The 17,479-nt window shown below is 42.2% G+C and overlaps 2 protein-coding genes across 3 annotated transcripts; one reads left to right on the top strand and one right to left on the bottom strand.

Annotated features, from left to right (window-relative positions):
• The first annotated feature begins 3,160 nt into the window (after nt 1-3,160).
• On the top strand, nt 3,161-13,601 carry LOC120060271 (transmembrane protein 50A). 2 transcript variants are annotated; one of them, XM_039009450.1, is made up of 7 exons: nt 3,161-3,287; nt 4,084-4,217; nt 4,312-4,424; nt 4,560-4,627; nt 12,229-12,321; nt 12,471-12,531; nt 12,777-13,601. In XM_039009450.1, the coding sequence occupies exons 2-7, from the start codon at nt 4,116-4,118 to the stop codon at nt 12,820-12,822; spliced, it is 483 nt and encodes a 160-aa protein (XP_038865378.1). In that variant the 5' UTR covers nt 3,161-3,287; nt 4,084-4,115; the 3' UTR covers nt 12,823-13,601. The 2 variants fall into 2 exon arrangements, with proteins under 2 accessions (XP_038865378.1, XP_038865380.1); XM_039009452.1 differs by having other exon boundaries at nt 3,177-3,287; nt 4,107-4,217.
• A 6-nt stretch (nt 13,602-13,607) lies between these two features.
• Nucleotides 13,608-17,071, bottom strand: rhd (Rh blood group, D antigen). The gene is made up of 10 exons (XM_039009449.1): nt 16,639-17,071; nt 15,818-16,004; nt 15,528-15,678; nt 15,299-15,446; nt 15,009-15,187; nt 14,667-14,804; nt 14,468-14,595; nt 14,171-14,250; nt 14,012-14,085; nt 13,608-13,875 (listed from the first exon to the last, which is right to left on the bottom strand). The coding sequence occupies exons 1-10, from the start codon at nt 16,784-16,786 to the stop codon at nt 13,849-13,851; spliced, it is 1,260 nt and encodes a 419-aa protein (XP_038865377.1). The 5' UTR covers nt 16,787-17,071; the 3' UTR covers nt 13,608-13,848.
• Between the last annotated feature and the right edge of the window lie 408 nt (nt 17,072-17,479).

The following is a 17,479-nucleotide window of genomic DNA, read 5'->3' as shown; positions in this document are numbered from 1 at the left end:
CTAGTGTATTGCAGTTAATTTTGTCTTTGACTTAATAAGTAAAATCATTTTGAGTAGTAAACAGGCAAACCACGAGTCCCAGACAGCTCGCAATGTGGCAGGGTCTACAGACAATCACGGACTACAAAGGGAAAATCAGCCACGTCACGGACACTGACGTCTTGCTTCCGGACAAGCTAAACACCTTCTTCGCCCACTTTGAGGATAACACAGTGCCACCGACGCGGCCCGCTACCAAGGACTGTGGGCTCTCCTTCTCCGTGGCTGACGTGAGTAAGACATTTAAGCGTGTTAACCCTTGCAAGGCTGCCAGCCTAGACAGCATCCCTAGCCGTGTCCTCAGAGCATGCACAGACCAGGTGGCTGGAGTGTTGACAGACATATCCAATCTCTCCCTGTCCCAATCTGTTGTCCCCACTTGCTTTAAGATGTCCACCATTGTTCCTGTACCCAAGAAAACAAAGGTAACTGAACTAAATGACTTTTGCCCCGTAGCACTCACTTCTGTCATCAGAATCATCTAATATCAGGATGATATCACCTCTACCTTACCTGACACCCTAGACCTACATCAATTTGCTTACCGCCCTACTAGATCCATCGCTCTGCAAACTGCCCTATCCCATCTGAACAAGAGGAATACCTATGTAAGAATGCTGTTTATTGACTAAACAGTTGAAGTCGGAAGTTTACATACACTTAGGTTGGAGTCATTAAATCTAGTTTTTCAACCACTCCACAAATTTCTTGTTAACAAACTATAGTTTGGCAAGTCGGTTAGGACATCTACTTTTTGCATGACACAATATTTCCAACAATTGTTTACAGACAGATTATTTCACTTATAATTCACTGTATCACAATTCCAGAAGGTCAGAAGTTAACATACATGAAGTTGACTGTGCCTTTAAACAGCTTGGAAAATTCCAGAAAATGATGTCATGGCTTTAGAAGATTCTGATAGGCTAATTGACATAATTTGAGTCAATTGGAGGGGTACCTGTGGATATATTTCAAGGCCTACCTTCAAACTCAGTGCCTCTTTGCTTGACATCATGGGGAAATCAAAAGAAATCAGCCAAGACCTCAGAAGAAACATTGTAGATCTCCACAAGTCTGGTTCATCGTTGGGAGCAATTTCCAAACGCCTGAAGGTACCACGTTCATCTGTATAAACAATAGTACGCAAGTATAAACACCATGGGACCACGCAGCCATCATACCGCTCAGGAAGGAGATGCGTTTTGTCTCCTAGAGATGAACGATAATGTACCATAATGACCATCGTTATGTTTGGAGGAAAAAGGGGGATGCTTGCAAGCCGAAGAACACCATCCCAACCGTGAAACACGGGGGTGGCAGCATCATGTTGTGGGGGTGCTTTGCTGCAGGAGGGACTGGTGCACTTCACAAAATAGATGGCGTCATGAGGGAGGAAAATTATGTGGATATATTGAAGCAACATCTCAAGACATCAGTCAGGAAGTTAAAGCTTGGTCGCAAATGGGTCTTCCAAATGGACAATGACCACAAGCATACTTCCAAAGTTCTGGCAAAATGTCTTAAGGACAACAAAGTTAAGGTATTGGAGTGGCCATCACAAAGCCCTGACCTCAATCCTATAGAAAATTTGTGGGTAGAACTGAAAAAGCGCGTGCGAGCAAGGAGGCCTACAAACCTGACTCAGTTACACCAGCTCTGTCAGGAGGAATGGGCCAAAATTCACCCAACTTATTGTGGGAAGGCTACTCGAAACGTTTGACCCAGGTTAAACAATTTAAAAGCAATGCAACCAAATACTAATTGAGTGTATGTCAACTTCTGTCCCACTGGGAATGTGATGAAAGAAATAAAAGCTGAAATAAATCATTCTCTCTACTATTATCCTGACATTTCACATTCTTAAAATAAAGTGGTGATCCTAACTGACCTAAGACAGGGAATTTTTACTATGATTAAATGTCAGGAATTGTGAAAAACTGAGTTTAAATGTATTTGGCTAAGGTGTATGTAAACTTCTGACTTCAACTGTAGCTTAGCATTCCACACCATAGTACCCTCCAAGCTCATCATTAAGCTCGGGGGCCCTGGGTCTGAACCCCTCCCTGTGCAACCGGGTCCTGGACTTCCTGAATACTTATGTCATGCAATAAAATGCAAATTAATTACTTAAAAATCATACAATGTGATTTTCTGGATTTTTGTTTTAGATTCCGTCTCTCACAGTTAAAGTGTACCTATGATAAAAATTACAGACCTCTACATGCTTTGTAAGTAGGAAAACCTGCAAAATCGGCAGTGTATCAAATACTTCTTCTCCCCACTGTATATCTCACTGATCACCCCCAAAGCCAATTCCTCCTTTGGTCGTCTTTCCTTACAGTTTTCTGCTGCCAATGACTGGAACGAACTGCAAAAATCTCTGAAGCTGGAAACACTTATCTCCCTCACTAGCTTTAAGCACCAGCTGTCAAAGCAGCTCACAGATTACTGCACCTGTACATAGCCTAATTACATATCTATAGTTTAGCCCAAACAACTACCCCTTCCCCTACAGTATTTATTTATTTATTGATTTAGCTCCTTTGCACCCCATTATTTCTATTTCTACTTTGCACATTCTTCCACTGCAAATCTACCATTCCAGTGTTTACTTACTATATTGTATTTACCTCGCCACCATGGCCTTTTTTTGCCTTTACCTCCCTTATCTCACCTCATTTGTTCACATTGTATATATACTTATTTTTCTACTGTATTATTGACTGTATGTTTTGTTTATTCCATGTGTAACTCTGTGTTGTTGTATGTGTCGAATTGCTATGCTTTATCTTGGCCAGGTCGCAGTTGCAAATGAGAAGTTGTTCTGAACTAGCCTACCTGGTTAAATAAAGGTGAAATAAAACATAAGAAAGTCAAAGAGGAAATTAAGTGCAATACTACACAGAACGACGCCGGACACATAGTAAAATGAGAGGCTTTTTATCATATTAAAACGTGTCCCAGTGCAACATAATTGCTCTGCCCACTGGGGCGTGCGCTTTTTGAAGTAAGCGCTCGTATTGTAGTATTTCAACGGATCGAGATGCCCTACCGGTGAGTACAGTACACTGCGGTACAGTGCAGAGCAGATCGACAAAAATGCGCAACTGACGCTGACATTGGCACCTCTAACATCAAAGAGGCGTGGAAAGTGAACTGAGCAGGCGTATGATTGAGCTCACTCGGAAGCAAAGTAATAAACGGCGTCTGGGTGGGTCCATAACGAACATAACAAAAAAAAAAAGGTAATTTATTACCTATGAATATTAGGTGACAGTTTAATTTCTAATGTTTGTTTGTTATTGCTGTTAAGATATTGTTGTATTTTGGGATATTGGGTCTTGCGTTGCGAACAACACAAAGGATCGTTCAAGGAAGTGCTGGTGCACCCAATGCTTTGAACAATAGACTGCGATCAAACTCACACATGGAGATGGCGCAGTATCGATTTATTTGAAACAATATTTAGCTATCGATTGATACACGTGTATATTATCATAATTCATTTGATTCAAGAAAACTACGTTTGTTCTGGTGGTTGTTGATTAGATTATTTGTGTTTGAGATCTTATGCGCTTTAGAGCGTCGTAACAGCTTTGTGTTTACGCAGCTTGACCTAATTTTACACAATATGGATAGGTGTAAAAAGCATTTATGGGGCACTAAATAGGTGAATCCTTAGCACTGAAAGCTCAGGTAAACTGAGTCGGCATAGCAAATAGCAGATGCTTGCCAACTAAACATTCGTTTCACAGTGCTGAATTGTTGGATTCTTGTTATAAATATAGCTAAATAGCTACCTCGTCCATTTTACGTGTTGATACACCACATGTGTCATGAAGCTATGCGGTATACTATTTCGTATGCATGGAGTAGGTACCTGGCACTTATGCCATCTCATGAACTAGTATCTGGGCAACATTTTACCAGTAGTGGGTTTGATAAGTAAATGTATTCATTGGGCAGGTATTATACATGAACTGTAATTAGCTACCTAGCTGTAATAGTTAACTCCATCCCTGCCTGGGTCTCTTACTCTAGCCCAGCTCCTTTTCCCTTCACAGCTCAGAACCATGTCAGGGTTTTTGGACAGCATCCAGTGCGGAGAATGCGAGTGCAATGTGGACTGGGGAGAGAGGCGAAACACCATGGCATCTATAGCTGCTGGAGTCCTGGTATGTTTTACTTTACTATCACATTTGACAACTGTACATCACTGTGAAGTGAGAAAGAAGGCGTATTCCTAAATCCTAATCCATATTCCTGCAGTTTTTCACTGGTTGGTGGATAATCATTGATGCAGCTGTGAACTATCCAGATGAGGTGACTTTCCATCACGCCTATCACGCCTGTGGTGTCATCGCTACTGTGGCCTTTCTCATGTAAGTCATGCTGTATTGTGAATGTGTCCAATGGAGTTGTGGTCAGTCTCATTTTAATTCAGGAATTCAGTCTGTTGAAATTCTCCTTGAAAATAAATTGAGCTCTTTCAACTTTTGTCTTTGGTATTTCTCTAGGATCAATGCTGTCTCGAATGGCCAAGTGAGAGGGGACAGCTACAGTGAAGGTTGCATTGGACAGACAGGTATGTGTATGACAGGATTATTCCATTCTAACTCCATTCCTTTTCCTAACTGCATTCCATTCCTTGAATTTAAGATTCAGTCCTAAATGCAGAATGATGTAGATAAATCGAGCAGCTCAGAGCTGAACCTATGTGTTCAGTTGCTGACGTTGCTGAATGCAGGCCTCACTCTGTGGACAATTCTTTGTTTTATTGAAAGAGTACGGCCGGATGAGCTATTTTTGACAAAAATAGCATCAGTTTTGTCAGGAAATGTGTACTTTTCCACCTAAAATATTAGCGATCCTTGTATGTAGCCGACTGCCACAGCAGTGGAGATGGGTAACAACTGCCTATGAGCACCCTATGGGGTTAGACCCTGCTGCGTAGAAGCTTCAAGATATGCCCTTATATGGAGCTTGATGTCACGGATAAAACATTTTGGGGAGTGAGAAGGAGCTGAGAAGAAGGTACCAAATGTCACTGTTTTCTGATAAAAGATACAGAGAGATGCAGAGGATGGTTAGCAGCAATTTTAAATAGTAAATACTATGTAAATACTCCTGCAGCCCACATTGCACCGCTGCGTGTGTAGCAAGCACTTCAGCGACGATGCATATGAACGGGATATGCAATCTGAAATAATGGGGACAATAAACTGAAGGACACTGAAAGATACAGCTGTGGCTGTATTTCCATGGGCTGGATCTGGTGCAGTGGCAAAATACAAAGGCATGTTTAAGAAGAGAAAGCGGCAAAGCAAGCATGCAGAATTATGTAGCCTAGCCTGATTTGACGTTCGAGGGGTTCTTATTGTGTTATTACCATTGCATCATCATGTAGGCATACTTTTGTATATATAGTATATGTGGACACCCAGCCATTCAATCTCCATAGGAAACATTGGCAGTAGAATGGCCTTACTGAAGAGCTCTTTCAATGTGGCACCGTCATAGGATGCCACCTTTCCAACAAGTCAGTTCTTCAAATTTCTGCCCTACTAGAGCTGCCTGGTCAACTTTAAGTACTGTTATTGTTAAGTGGAAATGTCTAGCAGCAACAACGGCTCAGCCGCAAAGTGGTAGGCCACACAAGCTCACAGAACGGGGGCTGCGTAGCGTGTAAAAATTGTCTTTCCTCCGTTGCAACACTCACTACGTAGTTCCAAACTGCCTCTAGAAGCAACTTCAACTGTTTGTCAGGAGCTTCACAAAATAGGTTTCCATGACCGAGTAGCCGCACACAAGCCTGAGATCACCATAAGCAATGCCATTGGACTCTGGAGCTGTGGAAACGCGTTCTCTGGAGTGATGAATCACGCTTCACCATCTGGAAGTCCGACGGATGAATCTGGTTTTGGCGGATGCCAGGAGAACGCTACCTGCCCCAAACCATAGTGCCAACTGTAAAGTTTGGTGGAGGAGGAATAATGGTCTGGGGCTGTTTTTCATGATTCGGGCTAGGCCCCTTAATTACAGTGAAGGGAAATCTTAATGCTACAGCATACAATGGCATTGTAGACGATTCTGTGCTTCCAACTTTGTGGCAACAGTTTCAGCATGACAATACCCCCGTGCACAAAGCAAGGTCCATACAGAAATGGTTTGTCGAGATCGGTGTGGAAGAACTTGATTGGTCTGCACAGAGCCCTGACCTCAACCCAATCGAACACCTTTGGGATGAATTGGAACGGCGACTGCTAGCCCGACCTAATCCCCCAACATCAGTGCCCGACCGCACTAATGCTCTTGTGCCTGAATTGGAAGCAAGTCCCCGCAGCAATGTTCCAACATCTAGTGGAAAGCTTTCCCAGAAGAGTGGAGGCTGTTATAGCAGCAAAGGGGGACCAACTCCATATTAATGCCCATGATTTTGGAATGAGATGTTTGACGAGCTGGCGTCCACATACTTTTGGTCATGTAGTGTAGGCTTATGTGCTCTACACTGTGCTTATGTGCTCTATAATTTGTCCACACTTCGCGGATTTCTGAATCATGAATTCACTGGCAACGGAGCAGAGCGAGGTCTGCATCCAGCAACGTCACGAGTCACATGACCAATTTTTGCAGCTTTTTCATTACAGCACTATGGGGAGAGGGCAAACTCCACTGAACTAGTTTAAATGTATGGAATCACTCGGGAGTTTCTGGATTTTGGGTAAACAACTCCTTTAATTTGGATTTTGGGGGCCCAGAAGCTGTGACTTTTTGCTCTTACAATACGCACACACACAGAGAGAGATTGGGGTGGCAGGTAGCCTAGTGGTTAGAGCGTTGTACTAGTAACCGAAAGGTTGCAAAATCGAATCCCTGAGCTGACAAGGTAAAAATCTGTCGTTCTGCCGCTGAACAAGGCAGTTAACCCACTGTTCCTAGGCCGTCATTGAAAATAAGAATTTGTTCTAATCTGACTTGCCTAGTTAAATAAAGGTAAAATAAAAAAATATATATACACACACCCACATACAGTTGAAATGGCAGCAGTTTTACGGGCGCCCAACCAATTGTGCTATTATGTGTTTTTTTTTGTTGCGTTATTTGTAACTTATTTTGTACATAATGTTTCTGCAACTGTATCTTACTGCAAAAAAAGAGCTTCTGTATATTAGGACAGCGATCACTCACCTCGGATTAGACAAATATTTTTTTTCTTCAACAAACAAGACACACAAGACTCCAAACACCCCACAGGGCCGACATCCCCGTTATTTGCAAGAGGAAGCGACGCAAAGAGCCGGATGCCTGGTCGGTACCCGAAAAAGGCGAGTGGGAAAGCTGCCTTTACCGTCAATAATACTCGCCAACGTGCAATCATTGGACAATAAACTAGACGAGGTACGATCACGAATATCCTACCAATGGGACATCAAAAACTGGAATATCCCATGTTTCACGGAATCGTGGCTGAATGACGACGTGGATATTCAGCTAGCGGCATACACGCTGCACCGGCAAGATAGAACCGCACACTCCGGTAAGACGAGGGGGGGGTGTTCTGTGCATATTTGTAAACAACAGCTGGTGCACGAAATCTAAGGAAGTCTCTAGATTTTGCTCGCCTGAAGTAGAGTATATTGTGATAAATTGCAGGCCACACTACTTGCCTAGAGAGTTTTCAGCTATACTTTTCGTGGCTGTTTATTTACGACCACAGACAGATGCTGGCACTAAGACCACACTCAGTCAGCTGTATAAGGAAATAAGCAAACAGGAAACCACTCACCCAGAGGCGGCGCTCCTAGTGGCCGGAGACTTTAATGCAGGGGAAATTAAATCAGTTCTACCAAATTTCCATCAACATGTTAAATGTGCAACCAGAGGGAAAACATTTCTAGATCACCTGTACTCCACACACGGAGACACGTACAACGTTCTCCCTCGTCCTCCATTTGGTAAATCCGACCACAACTCTATCCTCCTGATTCCTGCTTACAAGCAAATATTAAAGCAGGAAGCACCAGTGACTCAGTCTATAAAAAAAGTGGTCAGATGAAGCAGATGCTAAACTACAGGACTGTTTTGCTATCACAGACTGGAACATGTTCCTGGATTCTTCCGATGGCATTGAGGAGTAAACCACATCAGTCACTGGCTTTATCAATAAGTGCATCGAGGACGTCGTCCCCACAGTGACTGTACATACATACCCCAACCAGAAGCCATGGATTACAGGCAACATTCACACTGAGCTAAAGGGTAGAGCTGCCGCTTTCAAGGTGCGGGACTCTAACCCGGAAGCTGACAAGAAATCCTGCTATGCCCTGCGACGAACCATCAAACAGGCAAAGCGTCAATACAGGGCTAAGATTGAATCATACTACACCGGCTCTGACGCTCGTCAGATGTGGCAGGGCTTGCAAACTATTACAGACTACAAAGGGAAGCACAGCCGCGAGCCTACCAGACGAGCTAAATCACTTCTATGCTCGCTTTGAGGCAAGCAACACTGAGGCATGCATGAGAGTATCAGCTGTTCCAGGCGACTGTGTGATCACGCTCTCCGTAGCCGACGTGAGTAAGACCTTTAAACAGGTCAACATGCACAAGGCTGCGGGGCCAGACAGATTACCAGGACGTGTGCTCCGGACATTTGCTGACCAACTGGCAGGTGTCTTCACTGACATTTTCAACATGTCCCTGATTGAGTCTGTAATACCAACATGTTTCAAGCAGACCACCATAGTCCCTGTGCCCAAGAATGCAAAGGCAACCGGCCTAAATGACTACAGACCTGTAGCACTCACGTCTGTAGCCATGAAATGCTTTGAAAGGCTGGTCATGGCTCACATCAACACCATTATCCCAGAAACCCTAGACCCACTCCAATTTGCATACCGCCCAAACAGATCCACAGATGATGCAATCTCTATTGCACTCCACACTGCCCTTTCCCACCTGGACAAAAGGAACACTTACGTGAGAATGCTATTCATTGACTACAGTTCAGCGTTCAACACCATAGTACCCTCAAAGCTCATCACTAAGTTAAGGATCCTGAGACTAAACACCTCCCTCTGCAACTGGATCCTGGACTTCCTGACGGGCTGCCCCCAGGTGAGGGTAGGTAGCAACACACGCTGGTCCTCAACACTGGAGCCCCGCAGGGGTGCGTGCTCAGTCCTCTCCTGTACTCCCTGTTCACCCACAACTGCATCGCCAGGCACGACTCCAACACCATCGTTAAGTTTGCAGACGACACAACAGTAGTAGGCCTGATCAACGACGAGACAGCCTATAGGGAGGAAGTCAGAGACCTGGCCGGGTGGTGCCAGAATAACAACCTATCCCTCAATGTCACCAAGACTAAGGAGATTATTGTGGACTACAGGAAAAGGAGGACCGAGCACGCCCCATTCTCATCGACGGGGCTGTAGTGGAGCAGGTTGAGAGCTTCAAGTTCCTTGGTGTCCACATCAACAACAAACTAGAATGGTCCAAACACACCAAGACAGTCGTGAAGAGGGCACGACAAAGCCTATTCCCCCTCAGGAAACTAAAAAGATTTGGCATGGGTCCTGAGATTCTCAAAAGGTTCTACAGCTGCCACATCGAGAGCATCCTGACTGATTGCATCACTGCCTGGTACGGCATCTGCTCGGCCTCTGACCGCAAGACACTACAGAGGTTAGTGTGTACGGCCCAGTACATCACTGGGGCTATGCTGCCTGCCATCCAGGACCTCTACACCAGGCGGTGTCAGAGGAAGGCCCTAAAAAAGACCCCAGCCACCCCAGTCATTGACTGTTCTCTCTACTACCGCATGGCAAGTGGTACCGGAGTGCCAAGTGTAGGACGAAAAGGCTTCTCAACAGTTTTTACCCCCCAAGCCATAAGACTCCTGAACAGGTAATCAAATGGCTACCCGGAATATTTGCGTTGTGTGCCCCACCCCCAACCCCTCTTTGTACACTGCTGCTACGCTCTGTTTATCATATATGCATTAGAGGTCGACCGATTAATCGGAATGGACGATTAATTAGGGCCGATTTCAAGTTTTCATAACCATCGGAAATCGGTAATTTTGGACGCCTATTTTTTATTTTTATTTATTTATATATATTATTTTTTTTACACCTTTATTTGACTAGGCAAGTCAGTTAAGAACACATTCTTATTTTCAATGACGGCCTAGGAACGGTGGGTTAACTGCCTTGTTCAGGGGCAGAACGACAGATTTTTACCTTGTCAGCTCAGGGATTCAATCTTGCAACCTCACGGTTAAACTAATCCAATGCTCTAACCACCTGCCTCACGAGGAGCCCGCCTGTTACGCGAATGCAGTAAGAAGCCATGGTAAGTTGCTAGCTAGCATTAAACTTATCTTATAAAAAACAATCAATCAATCATAATCACTAGTTATAACTACACATGGTTGATGATATTACTAGTTTATCTAGCATGTCCTGCATTGCATATAAACGATGCAGTGCGCATTCGCGAAAAAGGACTGTCGTTGCTCCAAGGTGTACCTAACCATAAACATCAATGCCTTTCTTAAAATCAATACACAGAAGTATATATTTTTAAACCTGCATATTTAGCTAAAAGAAATCCAGGTTAGCAGTCAATATTAACCAGGTGAAACTGTGTCACTTCTCTTGCGTTCATTGCACGCAGAGTCAGGGTATATGCAGTTTGGGGCGCCTGGCTCATTATGACATAACATTGAAGGTTGTGCAATGTAACAGGAATATTTAGACTGATGGATGACACCCGTTAGATAAAATACGGAACGGTTCCGTATTTCACTGAAAGAATAAATGTTTTGTTTTCGAGATGATGGTTTCCGGATTCGACCATATTAATGACCTAAGGCTCGTATTTCTGTGTGTTATTATGTTATAATTAAGTCTATGATTTGATAGACCAGTCTGACTGAGCGATGGTAGGCAGCAGCAGGCTCATAAGCATTCATTCAAACAGCACTTTCCTGCATTTTGCCAGAAGCTCTGCTGTTTATGAATTCAAGCCTATCAACTCCCGAGATTAGGCTGGTGTAACCGATGTGAAATGGCTAGCTAGTTAGCGGGCTGCGCGCTAATAGCGTTTCAAACGTCACTCGCTCTGAGACTTGGAGTAGTTGTTCCCCTTGCTCTGCATGGGTAACGCTGCTTCGAGGGTGGCTGTTGTCGATGTGTTCCTGGTTCGAGCCCAGGTAGCAGCGAGGAGAGGGATGGAAGCTATACTGTTACACTGGCAATACTAAAGTGCATATAAGAACATCCGATAGTCAAAGGTATATGAAATACAAATCGTTTTGAGAGAAATAGTCCTATAATTCCTATTATAACTACAACCTAAAACTTCTTACCTGGGAATATTGAAGACTCATGTTAAAAGGAACCACCAGCTTTCATATGTTCTCATGTTCTGAGCAAGGAACTTAAAACGTTAGCTTTCTTACATGGCACATATTGCACATTTACTTTCTTCTCCAACACTTTGTTTTTGCATTATTTAAACCAAATTGAACATGTTTCATTATTTATTTGAGGCTAAATTGATTTTATTGATGTATTATATTAAGTTAAAATAAGTGTTCATTCAGTGTTGTTGTAATTGTCATTATTACCCCAAAAAATCGGTATAGGCTTTTTTCGGCCCTCCAATAATCGGTATCGGCGTTGAAAAATCATAATCGGTCAACCTCTAATATGCATAGTCACTTTAACTATACATTCATGTACATACTACCTCAATTGGGCCAACCAACCAGTGCTCCCGCACAGTGGCTAACCGGGCTATCTGCATTGTGTCCCAACCACAACCTGCCAACCCCTCTTTTACGCTACTGCTACTCTGTTCATCATATATGCATAGTGACTTTAACCATATCTACATGTACACACTACCTCAATCAGCCTGACTAACCGGTGTCTGTATGTAGCCTCGCTACTGTATATAGCCTGTCTTTTTACTGTTGTTTTATTTCTTTGCCAACCTATTGTTCACCTAATACCTTTTTTGTACTATTGGTTAGAGCCTGTAAGTAAGAATTTCACTGTAAGGTCTACTACACCTGTTGTATTCGTCGCATGTGACAAATAAACTTTGATTTGAAATAAAAGATGGAGCTTCAGACCCTAATGAGTCCCTTCTACCTCATTGTATCACTGATTGCAGGAGCGCGTGTGTGGCTCTTCATTGGCTTCATGCTGGCGTTTGGATCTCTTATTGCTTCCATGTGGATCCTGTTTGGAGGATTCGTAGTGCCCAGTAAGTCCAGCATTCCCACTCAGCATGTGCTTATGGTTATGTACCCCAAACTAATAGCTCATGGACATTGAGCGGTCACTGTGCAAAAAATTGTAAAGAATGATAGTAAAGTTTGTTTACATTTTATTTTATTTTTTATCTGTTCACAGAGAAACCTGTTGTGTATCCTGGTATTGCGGTTTTCTTTCAAAATGCATTCATTTTCTTTGGGTAAGTATTCTTCAAAATGTTCATCATGTTTTACCTTAATTAAATGTCATTTTCTGATAAGTTATATGTACTATAGATATTCTCAGATATTCCCTTGGAATGTATTTCTGGCCTAGTAGTGAATCCGTCACTTAAATGTATTAGAGTCTAAAATGAACTATAATACCTTTTAAATAGAACTACATTACAATACATTGTCTATGCTAGTTATTTTCTCTAAATAGACACCCAGTCTTTTCTTGCAGGGGCTTGGTGTTTAAATTTGGACGCACCGAGGACTTGTGGCAATAATGATTTCTCTCCATGTCATATGATCTGTTCTCTTTTTCTGAGACAGTTTACACTTTGTTCAATCAAAACACCTACTTTCCGTTTTTCAAGCGATACAAAATATTAATTTTGCATGATAACTTTTTTTTTTGCTTTTAGATTAACGTGTTTAATTTATTAGTAAATTGGTTGTTGTACAAATGCACTTTTTACAATATAAAAAGCACAATTTGCAATTTATCATCTCTTAATGCAATGTTATTTTCTTTTCACTCAAAGTATGGAGCTATTCTGTTACAATTTACCATCTTACATTATTTATAATGGAAACCTTCAAAAACAGATTATTTACAATACCCATTTGTGCACTCTAATGATATATTTTGCTCCATTTGATGAGGAAATTTTCATTATTAAGGTACAAACATCTGAGGGGGAAAAGACAGGACATATGTATATATCTCTCAGAGTGTTAATGTTGTAAGTAGACTTACTTACTGTACATTTACTGAAAATAATTTAACATTGAATGTGGGCAAACAAAAGTTTTACAATAAGTTGTCTAGATGTGGAGTCTCTAATTGGGTAGTTATACTGAACCATCATTTGAAGGTTCTTAAATCAAGCTGTAGTTTTAGTGTGGTTTGATTCTTCAAGGTTTCAATGCGTCTCTATTCTTTGACTATGTATTTGACTGTAATGCTTATACATTTACAGTACTTGTATAATAACCTAACCATGAGGTCACTTTTCTGATCCTGAGAAACCATGGCAGCATTAAACACAAAATGTACAACACACACGTACGAGATGACAAGTCTTTATTCGCAGCTCTCACAGGCCAGTTTCTCTCTTCTCTTGGCTAATATTTAAAGTTTGACTAACACAAAATAATCACAATCACATATTCCAGTGCAGTTTTCACATACTACACATTTTGAAAAATGTAATAAGCTGAAGATGCATGGGAATATTGTATGGTTGAAATGATGCATTGGTTCATTGCACTCCTGACACTCAACACTTCCTTTTTTCTTTTCCAACCTCTCACCTTTTCCCTGCTAGGTGGGGAAACTGGAAAAACAATGATTTAAGTTAGACAGCATAACTTTAGAGGCACAAATGTATTGCTTCAACTGCATGCATATATTTTTTAACCTATCAATTGTTTGATACAAACTGAGCCTTTCTGTCATCACTGATTACTTACCTCCCAGAAGGCCTGGTCATCAAAGCATTTCTTGTTCTGGGGTGGCCTCCAGAAATCACATTTCAGAAGAAAACCTGAACAGGAAGGAACATGTTTGTGGTTAAAACTCCAATTCACCAGTGAGTCCAATAACATACGTACAGTACTGTTGAAAGTCACCTGTGATGAGTCCCAGAATCATGCTCAGGCTCAGGGTGATGAGGAGCGTGCAAATGTGGAACACAGCAAATCGGACGGCCCTGAAAGATGCATAACATCATTCAAAGGAAACCCCCATCAATTTGAAAATGTTCTTATGTATTCACCTTAAATGATTTATATAAGTAGAGTGATTGTTATAATGTAATGCCTTATCAAATGCGGAGATAATTTTTTAATTTTTTTTAAAAATATGTCCCCAATGCTCTTCCATTCTCTTCATATCCTGTAAACATAGGTGCTTTTAATGCTGCGTACGTTGTGAGATCATCAGAGTCAGCAATCTGTAGGAGAAGTTGAACCATCCACCCCAGGATTCCAGGCAGACCATGGACACTAAGGACTCCGCAGGTGTCATGACACTCAAACGCAAACAGCATGAGGGGCTGAAAGATAAAAAGCAGTAAAATGTGATAGTGAAAGCCCATGGGCAATTCATGAATTTGTTTATACGTACCTTAATGTATCGGGATCCCAAGGTTGATATCAGTGCAGCAGCAAATCCAATCGCCATAGCTACCCACGGCAAATGAACAGCTGACATAGCAACCCCAATAGCAACACCACCAGCAAAAGTACATCTCTGAATATGAAACTGAGAGGAGAAAACATCCACACACAATTATTTTTAGTGGATCGGATAGGGCAACTCTATCCCTCAAGATGACAAAATATGTGAAATTCTTAAATTGTACTTCTATTCTACTTGATCAATATCCCACTTTAATGGCTAGCGCTGCCCTTTAACTTCCCACCTATGGGTGGCCCTGGCCATTCAAACATGTTTTCAGGTCATTACCAGGTTGAGTTTCCCTTGGGGACTAGTGAGGACAGAGAAACCAGCAGCTGTGACGGCACTGACTGCCAGGGCCAGGTAGGTGCTGTAGACAGCTCTCAGGTTCCTCCCCCTGTCAAGATGATCAACCTCTACCAGCACAGAGTTAAAACTGGGCCAGAACATCCACAGGAACAGAGTCCCTGGAGAGCAAGAGATGCACGTACCAACCAGAAGTTAACACTTGTATTATTGCAAACAGCATAGTCGAACAACAAACACATTATTAGTGGAGCACTAGCATTTCCATGTACCCATTACAGAGAACAGACCGGTCTTGCGGTCAATTTTCTCTTTCTCATGCTGTTGCTCGGATCCCTGTCTGTACAGGACCCATGATAACATCAGTCCAAAGAAGGCCCCAAAGATGTGGAGCAGCATGATGGTATTCAGAAACTGCACCTGTGTGTAAACAGACCACCCAATCATCAGTATACAGTCTAAAAACACATCGTCATCAGATTCATCACTTTATCGGCTTACCTTTAGGAATGTCTGGAGTAGCCAGCCATTCAGCACAAATCCAGATATCTCCAACAGGGCAATAAGAAGGAGATGGACAGGATTGGTCTTCCCAAGGACAGCACCTATGGCAACGAGGGAGGAAGCTGTGCACATCTCTGCAACAACCAAGCTGGTCCAAACACAGGAAAAGGGGTTCAAAATGTATGATATATGCTTCCAACAGATAACTAAATATAGATATTAGCTATAATCAAAATACTGAAAGAAGAAAATGCCTATCCAATACACCTCAACTTATTTCTCAGTACCTTCTCATATTTATCCCGATCTTTCTTCTGTGATACATAGACTCAACACCGTTCAGGATAACTGCCCACTGGACAGCCATGGCTGCCACTAGGAGGGTAAATCCTGCTCCACTGAAGCTGTACCGCACCAGGAATGTGGCCAGAAAGCCAAAACCCAGAATCACCATCACATGAACATCCTGAAATTCTGTGAGGAAAGAGGGGACACCTAATATGTCACAGCTGGGAAAGAGATTGTATCACTAGTCTTGTAAGCCTGTAAGAGGATAGAGTTGAATTGTTTTGTGTTGCCCCACACAAATATTGTGTATCACTGAAACTGCACAATGCAGCTAGCTGTTATGTGGGAAGGCGTTGGGAGGCCATATCCACCCCAACAAGTCCAGCTGCAACTCTTGCTGGCCCCACCAGATTAAGCACTTATCACTCATAACCAGTGTTGGCAGCCCCTACTCATTTTTTTGTTCTCTCTCTCTCTCTCTGACTGTCTGTCTGTAAACAAACACTGTAGGCTATAGCCTCAAAACAATGTGAAAACTATAATTTTGATCTCATGGATGAGCAGTTCTTGTACCCATTGTTTGTCTATTAATTTGAGTGGTTATATTTCTCCAGTCCCATCCTCCAGTCTCATCACTCAGCTGTAGTGGAGAGATGGCTTTGTTGTTTGAAATGCTGATTACATTTAACTAATATATTCCCAGAGCATGCTTTAATAAGAAACTTTTTGTCTCCTAATAACAATATTAATAATTATCTTGAAGTATACCTCTGTACACCACCTCTCCAAAAAAGCACATTACAATTGTTCTTTAACTCACCTGCGTAATAGTTGGTGAATGCATGTTGTTTAGTTTGTACATTTTGTTCAATTTCAACATAACGAAATACTACGATGAATCCCGTCTGCAGAAAAAAGAGCAGAGGCAGCAGACGAAAGCGGAGACTCTGTGCGTATTGGGGAGCCATCGGCGCTTCTAACCAAAAATGACCAAATGGTTCCAAAACAGAATTGTCTGCGCGCAACCCCTTCTACGTGAAACTGGAATGTCCCATTGGGCAAGGAAGAGCAGCTACTTTACCCTCTGTTTTATCTGTTTATGTTTACAAGTCAAAATGTCGACGCTGCTGCAGGTGTTTGGGCAATCCCTATTTTGTATCGATGTGCATGTAGAGTAGATGACGTTACATATTGGTGTTTTAATTTTAGATAAATAATATCAGTTTACTTTAAACCGCATTTGTAAGTGAAAAAATATGCTAGTAGGCATAATCCCAGTAGAAAATCGTCTGCAGGAGCCTACTGTAGCCTACATTTATCAAAAACGTTTAGGACCTAGATAAGGAGCTAGATACTCAACATAGGCAACATATTTAGCACCCATAGCATGTGTATTGGCCTTTGACTCAGATATTAACACAACAATAATTTTGATCTGGATTAAATGTTTTGAAAACCTGTGCCCAGGTTGTTCAAATTGCTCCAGTGTGAGTGGTTGAGTCTGAATAATATATACTTTATCCTAAAGTGTGCACTTGTTTACTACTCCCCACAAATCTAAAAGTATAGACCGCTTTCCAGTACACGACACAAACGTCATGCACAGATGACGCGACTCTCGCAGTAAGAAAGCCATCACCATCTGCACACATTCAACATTA

The sequence above is a fragment of the Salvelinus namaycush genome, chromosome 15 (assembly GCF_016432855.1).
Source record: "Salvelinus namaycush isolate Seneca chromosome 15, SaNama_1.0, whole genome shotgun sequence".
In the NCBI taxonomy this organism is placed as follows: domain Eukaryota; kingdom Metazoa; phylum Chordata; class Actinopteri; order Salmoniformes; family Salmonidae; genus Salvelinus; species Salvelinus namaycush.
This window is presented reverse-complemented; position numbering and strand designations above follow the sequence as displayed.

Bases quoted from the DNA above. Each gene is read 5' to 3' on its own strand.
- LOC120060271 (XM_039009450.1), top strand. From the start codon at position 4,116: ATGTCAGGGTTTTTGGACAGCATCCAGTGCGGAGAATGCGAGTGCAAT. The intron at 4,218-4,311 runs GTATGTTTTACT...ATATTCCTGCAG, and splicing joins CTATAGCTGCTGGAGTCCTG to TTTTTCACTGGTTGGTGGAT. The intron at 4,628-12,228 runs GTATGTGTATGA...CACTGATTGCAG, and splicing joins AGGTTGCATTGGACAGACAG to GAGCGCGTGTGTGGCTCTTC.
- rhd (XM_039009449.1), bottom strand. From the start codon at position 16,786: ATGGCTCCCCAATACGCACAGAGTCTCCGCTTTCGTCTGCTGCCTCTG. The intron at 16,005-16,638 runs GTGAGTTAAAGA...CTTTCCTCACAG, and splicing joins ATTCACCAACTATTACGCAG to AATTTCAGGATGTTCATGTG. The intron at 14,251-14,467 runs GTACGCAGCATT...TGCATCTTTCAG, and splicing joins GACTCTGATGATCTCACAAC to GGCCGTCCGATTTGCTGTGT.